The 12,249-nt window shown below is 33.8% G+C and overlaps 1 protein-coding gene across 1 annotated transcript in view; it reads right to left on the reverse strand.

Annotated features, from left to right (window-relative positions):
• Window positions 1–551: 551 nt before the first annotated feature.
• Window positions 552–12,249, reverse strand: part of Mdh1 (malate dehydrogenase 1) — a 64,886-nt gene continuing 53,188 nt past the window's right edge. Inside the window, exons 6-8 of the mRNA XM_090386903.1 lie at window positions 9,266–9,442; window positions 7,353–7,466; window positions 552–1,409 (exon numbers count right to left, since the gene is read on the reverse strand). Coding sequence (XP_090243029.1) covers window positions 1,197–1,409; window positions 7,353–7,466; window positions 9,266–9,442 — 504 coding nt within the window. The 3' untranslated portion in view covers window positions 552–1,196. The remainder of the gene's footprint in view (window positions 1,410–7,352; window positions 7,467–9,265; window positions 9,443–12,249) is intronic.

The raw sequence follows: 12,249 nt of genomic DNA on the forward strand, positions 1-12,249 counted from the left end.
CAGTGGGTCCCCAATAGATGCCAAATGGCTAAATTGTCAGAGAAACAACAGAATATAACACTACACAAACTACTTCCTCACACTTTTTAAATCTCTGGCCTCCACAGATTTCCACAGGGAACCCCCAGTGCTGTCAAACAACTAAGCTGGATCCATGTAACTAGCAAATTGAAGACATCTTGGTTGTGAATATCAATGAAGGGAAATTACTTCAGTAAGAGTTTCAAAGAAAGGAAGTCAAAGTTCAGGGTAATTTTTAGAGTAGAGAACAATACAGATAACACACTAGTCTGACAGAAGGAGGTGAAGTGATTTTAAGGCAGAGGAGATCAAAAGAGATTCCAGATTATGAATTCTCTGACAAAGAATATCAGAACAGATATATGTACAACTACCTTTAAAGCAAAAGGAGTCATAGATCAAATAATTATGGCAACAGAATTGGTGATAGGTGAGTAACCAATAATTGAAATACACAAATATGCATGCAAGTAATACCATTTGTATTTGTGAAATGAATGAGGAATTTAGAGTCAAGTGCAAAATGAAGGTAAATTGAAGAGTGCTTTATTAGTCTTAATCAGAGGAAATACATTTTCTGCACATATATTTTGCCAAAAGACAAAACAGCATGATTTTAAATGCTAACAGTGTACAAAATATACTAAACAAGATAAAATTACATAAAAAAAAAACTACCTCAAATACTATTATTTCACCACTAACTGAAAAACACATATCATATACTGATATATATACACTACATCTTATGTCCCACTACAGCCAAGACTTATCTCTGCCTATTTTTAATTTTATTTTTTAATAATAAAGGAAGCATTCAACAGTTATATTTAATTAAAACTTATTATTATTATAAAGATTTTGTTCTATCCTACAAAGTAGTATTATTTTAAGCACTCATGTGAAAATGAATTATGCTACATCATGTTAACTTATTTGTTCCTAAAAATTATAAACAAAAAATTAAACTACCACCGAAAAAAATACTGTTAAAAAATATAGTTGTATATGTACAGAAAATAATTAATCCCTCAGTTTGCTAATTTTCTAGTAGCTAGACTCCTTTGAAATAAACAAAAACATCACTGGTGTGCTAACATACAGTGTTGTTCACTAAGTTGATATTAAGATTGCACAGTGAAAGCTCACAATTTGGCTGTAGGGGGAACTGTATGTCAATCCTGGCACACTGCCAATGCCTCTTCCCTTTCTTGTACTAGTTCTTGCCCAGTGAGGTCCATTTTTTCTCGAGCAAAATCTCCAATTTCTAACCCTTGCACAATTTTCCAACTGGAATCGGATCCAATCTGAACAGGAAAGCTATACATAACATCTGCAGGAGTGCCATAGGAACCATCAGAAAACACAGCCATAGATACCCACTGACCCTGTAAAATGAAAATTGTTACTTTTAATAATTAAAACTTTATTTTGAGATCATCTCACTCTAACATTCATTCACTACAGATATGAGATTCATAATGCTGAGTTAAGATTTAAAAATAGTATACAAAATAGCTCGTTTGAAAATTTTAGTAAGAAATGTAAACGGAATAAAAATTAATGACACTTCCCTCAAGCTTCATTACTTACTATCACCACAAAAATACTACTGGCTAAAACTGGAACTGAAATAGTCTCCCAACATGATCCACATGCAACTGATTGCTTCTGTTCGTTGTGCATTGCAATTATTTGTGCATTGATTTTCTTTAACGAAGTCCTTTACACTGTTATTCACTATACTGTTCCATTGTTAAACTTAAATTCTTCATTTAATTGGTGAAGTAACTTAAATAAGTCTTGATCTTTCTTCAGTTCTTTTGAAATGATATATGCAACCTAAGTTAAATTTTAACTTAGATAATAGGCTCACCTCATATGCCCATATTACTTCCTCTATTATATAACCTTATCGCCACAGGATCAGCACTATGTACTAATATTTGTAAACCAGAGGCTTCAATTTGCAGGGGCATAAGTGTAACTGGTTTCTATCTCTAAAATGAATTTCTCTGATTGTACACATACAGTTGCTTCAATGTGTAGCCTTCCCTCACAAAATGCATGATTATTCACTGCCTCAATAAACTCTAATGAAGTTTACTATCTGATTTCATAATGCTACTGCAAAATATAGGATTTAAAGGTAAAGTACTGAAGCTACAATGTGTAAATATACATTTGTAAATTCCAAAATTGAGGTATTAAAGGGATTTCAATTAAAAAAAGCTTAATCATGAATATTTAATGGTAGACTATCTTAAATACCACATATAACTAGACATTGGTCACGATCTGAATCGTGTCAAAAGTGATCATAGCATCTGACTAACTATACTAATACTCAACTGCAATATTAAGTAAATGCATATTTTTTAAAATGTTATTTTCAACAAAACTTAATTCTGAAAATATGCACAAACAACAATCAGAATATAAATGTGAAACTATTAGTTACCTCCATTTTCCAGTAGAGAAAACTTTAAAGCATATGAAATTTGCACTAATCCATGCATGCTTTTCACATAAACAGAATCAAGACTAAACACCACCTTGTAATAATTAAACATAGAACAACCAATCTTTGTAGCAAATTCATGAACTATTGGGTGAAAAAGTACTTAATCACATTGCATTGAAACAAAGTAACCACACCAGATTCTTTACATACATAATTCCAAGTAAACAATAACCATTCACTTCCAAAAGTGTTCAAATAAAGTTTTTTATACTTAGGAAGGTATAGAAAGTTTCAGCCACTAACCCTGAACCAACAATTAACATAACTGTTCTTTAGGTGAAAGACCTGTCCAGTTCCATAGAACAAATGATGGGCTAAATATCATGCAAACTGGAAGTCCATTATACCAGTATTTCTCAAGAGCATTATAAAAAGCCACATTTCTGATAAGAATGTCATTCCAGATAAATTTATTTTTACATTCATACCATTATATAGGAATCCACCTCCTTCCTTTCATGCCAGTGTCACATTCTGAAGTGGATAAACTTCAAAAATGGTGGCTTAGAAAATTGGGGTAATTATTTTGTCCTGCGATGTTAATGCATTTTCTAATAATTATTGACAAAAAGAAAAAGGATATTGTTACGCATACTGTTTATCTAGGAATGTGTAAGAATGACCCAATCAGCACTTATCACAATTATTCATTCCAATGTGTCTGAGAACATACATCACCATTTCCACTCAGCTATTTGGAAACAGTTTTTCTGTTATTAATTCATAGAACATACTTTTTGTTCAAATGTGCAATAAGTCATCTTATCAAATGCATATCTCTCTCTCATGCATGTCTCAGCTGATAAGAAACAAACTGCACCACATGAAGGATCATGTTACTATTTTTCTTTACTGGCATAATGTGAATACATTTTCAAATGCAAATAGTAACCAACTCGTAATGGAGGTACTAATATGTACTCCAGGATTTAAAACTGAAATTTCAAAATAAGATTTTTAAAAAACTAAATCAAGAATATAAAAATTCAAGAAAATTAATAAATGTCAAATCTGCACCAAAAAGTGTTTAAGCAAAGATCAAAATTAATACAGAACAGGCAAGTAAGGAAGCTGTAAAGTAGTTTATCAGATTTTTCCCTTTTTTTTTTTTTTAACCAATTACCACATGAAAAATTTTATCACAAATGTACCTTTTCAGAAAATGGTGGGTGTTAGAATATCTTTGTAATCTGGAAAATCAGCATTGTACAGTATATTTAATCATTCTATGTAAAAATCAATATGCATGATAATGAATTTAGGACAAAAGGCTTCTTGCTACAAGAGCTATAAAACATTAGGGTACCATATGGTATAGTCTCAGTTTGTATGTGGCATTAAGCAAACTAAGTTTACCATTAAATACTTCAATTTCATAACACTGATGCACCTTGGTGTTTTAAACAAAATAGGACTGCTCCTGCGAAGAAGTGTAAGATTTGAAATCTTACAAAAATAAAATTTTTTTTTTGTAAAGACTTTGGAAGTTAGTTTTCCTTTTGGATCCTGCCGCTAGTAGGATAAGATGGTAATATTGTCAATTTCAGTAATAAGAATTATTCAGTAAGAATAAAATTAATGGGTAGTGGAAATGAGGGCACAGAGTCGGGATTTCAACTTCTGTTATACTCAGGAACAACAAAGAAAACTACGGCAAAGCAGCATGGGTCCAAACAACAACAGGCAAATTAAGGTTTATGCAGGGTCAAAATAGTAGGGACAGTTTACTTCAAACAGTTGCCAACAGGACGTGGGTTCTTAATGAGCACACAAATTTCCAAAGATAGATGCTGTGGTCATTAATGTCATTTTTTGTGGTTTTGGAATGCTACGGGGACAAAGCCGTTATATGAGAGGAGAAGAGTTGTTTTCTGGATGTTCGGCAAACATCAAAGGGCACACCGGATGGCAGCAGATCCAGCAGGTTGTAAAAAGGGGAGTATTGATCACGTGCTACTGGGCCGGCGGAATAAGAGTTTTCCAACAAATGGAATGAAAAAAAATCCGAAAGTAGATATAAGACTGGAAGAAATCACTGGGAATAGGCGTGGCAGACTCTGGAGCAGATGTGGGAGGAGATGGAGAAAAAGGGTTAGAGGGGTTGAGAAGGAGAGTTTTTCCTTGAGTGAAGGAGTGGGTAGAGAGATGATTTTAAGAAAGTAAGTCGGGCAGTCCAGATGTGTAAAGTGTACGAAAGTATAGGACAGTGTAGTACCGTAGTGTAGTGTAGTGTACTGGGAATCGAGTAGTAAGAAAAAATGAAGGGGAAAGGAAATGTCGATAGCAAGTGCCTGTGACAAGCAAGGGGACGAGGAGAAAGTGGAACATAGTCAATGTTAGCTCTTTGGAAAGTCTAGGAGTTGGGAAGAAAGAGTGAAAGACAAAACGAGTCTCTCACAAGAAGAAGGTAAATCAAATCTGCCATTAAAGATTAAGATTCCTGAAATCTTGGAAGGCAAAGTGCTGAACCGGATGGAATCTGAACACTGACCGACATGAGAGTAGCCATTCTGGAACAGAAGAAGTGCATCAAGTGGGCTGAATAAATGAAGCCAAAATCTACCTGGCAGCCCTACTACCCGTGCCAAATTCTTCGAAGATAGTAAGACACCGCCCCAGACAGTGAAGATAAGCAGTACCTAACCGGAAAGACAAAAGGTGACGCCCTGCAGAGTTCTACAAGTAAGTGGCTAGATTATAGTAGTACCTTCACACACATAAAGAACTGTAGGAACCCTGAAATTTGATTAGCAGGACTTTTAAAAAATACTGTGAGATATGTACTAGAAATGCCTAATTGTAAAGATAGTTTAGAGAAGAATCAGGAAGGAAAGACATTAACAAAAGGGGGAATTTATTATATATATATATGATATTTTGAAAGGGAATAATAGTAAAGGATCGATATTTGTTATTTTGGTTTTAATATACTAGGATTAAACATACGTAGAAAGGAATAGAATGGAATTGATATTTCTTGTTAATGGTATTTAATTGACGTGGTATCAAATATATGTAGGAAGGAATAGGGTGGAATTGATGTTTCTTATTAATGTATTTAGATGATGCAGTATTAAACATATGTAGAAAGGGATAGAATGGTATTTAAATGATGCAGGATTATATCTGCAATAAGGCCTCTAAGGTTGGGATTATTCATACTACAAATTTAAACATATACACCAACCGTTTATAACTGATTTAATAGCAAAATAAAATAAAATGATACAAAAGACTAAAATAATATTTACACAAATATGATTATTTACAAAAAACTAATTTACAACAAAAATAAAATAAGTAAATACGTTAAAATGCATTAAAATATAAATTTAAAATTGATAAAAATACTATTAAAGTTTTTGGAGGTGTCTGCCTCCTTCCTCAGCAATAATGAGATTTAAGCGACACATCCTTAAGTACCAGGTTCACGGCACACGTGGATGACCAGGCGCATACTCTGTATTCCTTTCACTTGTACCAGAACCGGAAGTGGTCTGGAGACGTGGAAAACTAAAAACGTTTATCTCTGGCAAAAACCACCGCCTCAAAAAGGGAGAAGCCTAACTCCCCTGTCTCTGTTCATGCTACTCTTGCCAGAGGATCCAATCCACAGACTTTCCAGCCACTTGCGGTCCCAGAATCTATGCAGGGAATATTACGTGGGGGAGACAGGACGGCATCTCAAGGACCGTCTGGGGGATCATTCAAGAGCGATACGGACCGCAGAGCTCAATAAATCCGCCATTGCCAAGCACTATTGGGAAAAACAACACCAGATCTCCCCCGACGACGCTGTCATCCTTGACCGGGCGCATAGATTCTGGGACCACAAGTGGCTGGAGAGTCTGTGGATTGGATCCTCTGACAACAATAGCATGAACAGAGACAGGGGAGTTAGGCTTCACCCCCCTTTTTGAGGCGGTGGTTTCTGCCAGAGATAAACGTTTTAGTTTTCCATGTCCCCAGACCACTTCCGGTTCTGGTACAAGTGAAAGGAATACCGAGTATGCGCCTGGTCATCCACGTGTGCCGTGAACCTGGTACTTAAGGATGTGTCGCTTAAATTTCATTATTGCTGAGGAAGGAGGCAGACACCTCCAAAAGCTTTAATAGTGTTTTTATCGATTTTAAATTTATATTTTAATGCATTTTAACTTATTTAATTTTTGTTGTAAATAATCATATTTTTGTAAATATTATTTTACAGTCTTTTGTATCATTTTATTTTATTTTACTATTAAATCAGTTATAAATGGTTGGTGTATATGTTTAAATTTGTGATGCAGGATTAAATATACCTAGAAAGGAAGGGATTGATATCAGCTAGTGATGATTTTAACTGATGTGTGATTATGATATATATATACATATAGGTGAGACTAAATCATGTTGTCTTATGTATGAGTTAATTATTTTGGTTTTAATATACTCATGTAAATATGTATAATAAACTGAATTTTATATACAACTGTGTTTTTTTGTTGTTTTGAGCACAAGCCTATCCGAAGGGAATTAAATACACCTAAGAGCTTTTCCCCTTGAACTTAGAATTTTTCTGTGAAGTAATAGTCAGATGCACAAGTGGAGAGTTATTCTAAAGGGGATCTAAGCATTTAGGGGATAGATAAAAATAAATAAAAGGATATACAAATATAATTAAATAAATAATTATCAAAAATCCCCACCCCCACAGAAGTGCATTACTACATACAAACCGCAGTTTGTATGTGCCCTATACAATAATGTTTTATGTGCAATAATTTAATGTCCTTAAATAACCAAAGAGAAAAAAAAAAAAAACTACCTGGGGAGTACCATGCCACCAATCTCGCATATGATCACCTGCAGCTTTAGCAGCAGACATAGCACTAGACAACTTTCTTGCAGCTATAACAGCAGCTCCTCTCTTTTGAACTAACTGCAATAAAATTTATATTTTAGCATTTCCTAAATGAAGATCAAATATATTTTTGTTACAGACCAATATAAACATCACAAAATAATAAATTGCATCCTTCTTTTGATCCCTATAGAGATTTGCTGTTTTATATTTTTTTCAGAACTAACAAATCAATTTGATGGAATAAATTAGATTCAAATGAGTTAAAAATTAGTGTTTCACATTTGACTTATGAAATGTCATATAACTGCATTGTTATGACTTATTCTGTGAAAGTGCATTATATTTCAGTGCACAAATATATTTGAAATTGTTGCCAAAACTGAAGTGCCTTTACTCAACTTCACTTCGTAAAATACAGACTAAAGCTTTAGAAACCTGAAATAATGCTCTTTTACAATTCTGACGTCTGTCATTTACAATCCATTACTATGATTATTATAATGTGGCCTACAGTTTTGCACTCACATCATAAAGTTAAAATTGAAACAAAAAGCTATGGATACAGTATCATTTTCATCCTGATTTTTGACATTGCAGATATCAGATTGGTGCAAGAAATTTTTCTTCACAAAGCTCTGTTGTGACCCATTTAGAATATTATACCTAAAGATGATCCTGCAATGCACTTATGACCATACTCTCCATGACCTTCCCCTGATACTGAGCTCACACTGGTCACACAGACTATTTTAGAATACCACCATAAACTTTGCATCCTCATTTTATTATCATTTGAGTAAAATGAAAGAACCACTCAGTTTTCCAGTACTGTATGGGAGAGAGTTATTACACCCTACAATACAAAAAGGTATTTCAAAGGGTAACCTAAACAGCAATTACTAAAATATAATGGCAGAAGTTTAAAATTTGTGAGTTAAGCTAAGGCTTTCACAAGAAAGCAACCTTTTCTATTTCTTGAAAAAAAGTTTTTTGTTTAATTTTGCTAACAATATTTCTTCTTTTCTTAATGCTTTGAAGTACTTATATTTTTTAAAAATTTTAAATATTAAAAAAAAAAAATTTTACATATTTTTAAAAACAAAATATCACTGGAAAATCAAAACCAAGGTTATAGTCAAAAATATAAACATGAAACTAACAGTCACTTCCATTTTTCAGTTCACAGAACCATTAAAAGTGTACACATTAGATTTGCACAAACTTTTTTTTCAAAAAAAACATTAAAGGAATAAACAGATAAATAATAAAAGGAGGAAACCATTTTATATCAATAATGACAAAAAAAAAAAAAAAAAAAAAAAAATTGTAGAGCAAATTAAATATAAAAAAAAAAAAACTACTTTCCACAGCATATTCCACCACCACTTTAGAAAGTTAGAGCATTACTGATGAGTAACACTGACCTTGGATGGCAATCATTCAATGTACAATCGGAGAAGAGCCTGTGAGATGTGTGATATAGATAGAGAACTAAAAGTTACAAAATGTGTGGAACCTGCCAGGTTTTTACATTTTAATTCAACAAAATGTCACTTCCAAAACATCTTGAATAAAAGTTTTCCTCTAATTAGGAAAAAAAAATAAAAATTACAAATTTTTAATCATTAATTAATACACATTAAATCTTGCATGTTAAAAAGAAGGGGAGAAAAGTACTATACTTTAAAATAAAGAAAGGATCATTAAGAAATATAAGGTCTGGTTCCAAGTATACATGACATTACTATCATGCACATTTTAATTTTATATTTATTATCTCCTTAAATCCAAATATATGCAGATATCAGTTTTGAGATTAAAATAGCTTGAAACTGAAATGTAAATTAAATGTATAAATATAACTAGAAACTTACAGTAATAAATTCAGATTGTAAGAAAGAATCATCTTTAATAGCTTCATACACTTTAGTCATTGATCCATTTAAATTCACAACAGCATGACTGACATCAGGAAACTGTGTAGATGAATGATTTCCCCAAATGATTACATTTGCTACATCATTTGGACTCACTCCAAGACGAGATGCAATCTAGGAGGGGAGAAAATAAAAAAAAAGTCAGCTAAGAAAAAAAAAAAAACCAACGCCACTCAACAGGTTCCAAGAGAAAGTATAGATATTGCATATTTGAAAATACATCAATATCAACTTATGGATAACAATGCACAAGGTGTCTGAAAAATTAAGATACAATTGGCAAAGTATGACAATTAAATAGATAATACTAGTGAAAATGATTACAGTAAAATCTCGTTAATACAAACTCTGTTTATACAAAGTACTCATTTATATGAAGCGCACACACCATTCCCCTGCGAAAGGATAGGCTTTTCTATGTAAACATATTTGCTTATTACAAAATTCGGTTAACACGTTCGCTGCCGGTCATGAGGCAGCATGCTATCGTCAATACCCCGGCACAGAAGGCGGAGACTATCGCCAGAAGCCGACTGTGTTTCCATAACGAAAAAGCTTGAAAATTGGTAATAAGGGATTGTTCGGTATACGATATCAATATTTAAGTGTCATATAAACATTTTCCAAAAGATTTAGAGATTCACGCGCCAGCGCGTGATAGGCACTGGAGGGTGACACAAAAACATAATAATGTAGTTTGTAAATAATAAAACAAAAAACATGGTAACATTAAGAAATACGTTTTATTTCATACCGAACCACTACAGATTATAAATTCTATGTGTAAGAATGTTACTTATGAATAATTTTCGCACAATCTAAGCAATAGCTGGGTGATCCTTCACAAACACTGCAGATATAGACTGTATCCTTACGTTTCCTTTCAGAATAGCAACGTTTGCATTGCTTCCTCAATATCTTTCCACCTTTTCTTTCTTCCCGTGGTTTGAGCACATGTTCCAGTTCAGGTACATCATGCACAGTATGAGGGAGATCAGATGGCTGTTTCAATAAAGATCTGATCACTGATAAACGGAAGTCATAAAGTTGCACCTTGTTATGTGAATATTTATTATAGATATGGTGTGCATTAATCATTATTAGTTGGAAAATATGCATAAATATTTTTGTAGGCCACCTAATGGTTTTCCTTTCGCAAGGATAATAGGCAAGCATTTGATCTTGCTTGTCAATGCCAGACATAAACCTATTATACTCAATTATAGGCAATGGTTTTGACTTCAGTTCGCCTCGTTTGTTCTGCATTTCCACCATATCATTTTGGTATTCTGTAGATATGTAACTGACATCTCTTCTGTCCTTCCACTTAGCAATCATTACACCATGATAAAGTTTCCCCTTTCTTCAGCTTTTTTTCTCGAACCTCTTTTGGAAATGTTTTCCTATTACTTCTGATTGTCCCAGTACAATGGGTTTGTCTGTCAGCGAGACACTTAGCGAGTTCATAGCTATTGTAATAATTGTCCATAAATGGCTATGCCCGACATCTAACATCCCATCAAGTAAGTTCATGACGACTTTTTGTGCATGTCCGTTTCCACCAGAATCATCCAACATACTGGTATACACTTGAAATTTGATAACCATGCCAGTAGGCATTGTGATCATATATAACTTGATGCCATACTTATGGTGTTTGTTTTGAATGTACTGTCGAAAAACAAGCCTTCCACGCCACAATATCATAGACTCATCTAAGCTAATCTCACGTCCTGGATAATATATTTCCGACATTCGTGCATTGAACAGATTCACCATTTTTCAAATTTTATATAGGCGATCCCGTGGACATACCTCTTTCTTTTCTGGATTTTTTGCAAAATGCAAGGCCCGCAGTAATAATAAGAAACGATTCCTGCTCATGTTATCTGCGAACACATGTAATCCGAACAGCTTATCTGTTTTCCAATAATCTTGTATGCGGTTCAGTCGAATGGTTCCCATATGTAAAATTAATCCTAAAAATACCAGCATTTCATCTCTAGTGGTGTCCTTCCATGCATTTATTCGAGAATGTTCTTTATTTTCTCGGGGAAGAAGTATTTCATGAGCATAAACATTTGTTTGTGTAATTATTTCATCCAAGATATTGTCGGTAAATAAATGACGAAAGTAATCTATTGGATTATCACCTGGCACGGGTTGCAGCAAAGACTCTGATTTTGTGAAACGCAACTGTTTCATCGATGCTGCATTATTTTCCCACATGATGTTTTCCAACTTACCGGGATCCTGATGTGAAAGTGTAGCCTCTTCCACAATATCTTCTTCATCTACACTTTACAAATCCAAATCATCCTTTGGAGGGATAAAATCGTCGTCATCATCGTAACTTACGTCACTGGGATATACATCAGATAAATCCTCCAACATCTTTGCAATTTCTTCATCTGTAAGGGATTTTTTATATTGAACTTTTCTTCTTTTTGGGCACGACTGGCCTGCTAAACTGTCATCTGCACAACTCATATTACAAAGCTTTTCCGCACGTCACGTAACAAAATATTCAACACCACATACAACTACATATAGTTTACACCCTTAACTTGACGCCGAAACAAATATACACAGCAGAAACACAATGCCAACTGAAGTTGACAACTTCATACAAAAGTCTAATGAATCCCGCGCATGATTGGCTACTGGGTAATGATGCCACATCCCGCGCCAGAGCGTGATCGGCTCTTCAATACTGCTGCGACATCACGCGCTGGTGCGTAATCGGCAGCGAATGTGTTAATATGTATTACAAAGTTCTTTTTCACCCTGTGAGAAATAAATATTGTCATTTTGTATGTTTAATACAAATCTTGGCAGAGCAATCCAATTATTGCTAAAAATGGGAAGCATTCAAAGAATTTATCTTGGAAGCTACAAGGCTTTACGTAGTATTCAAAGAA

The sequence above is a fragment of the Mastigoproctus giganteus genome, chromosome 12, assembly GCF_048544385.1.
Source record: "Mastigoproctus giganteus isolate SK-2022 chromosome 12, ASM4854438v1, whole genome shotgun sequence".
Lineage (NCBI taxonomy): Eukaryota > Metazoa > Arthropoda > Arachnida > Uropygi > Thelyphonidae > Mastigoproctus > Mastigoproctus giganteus.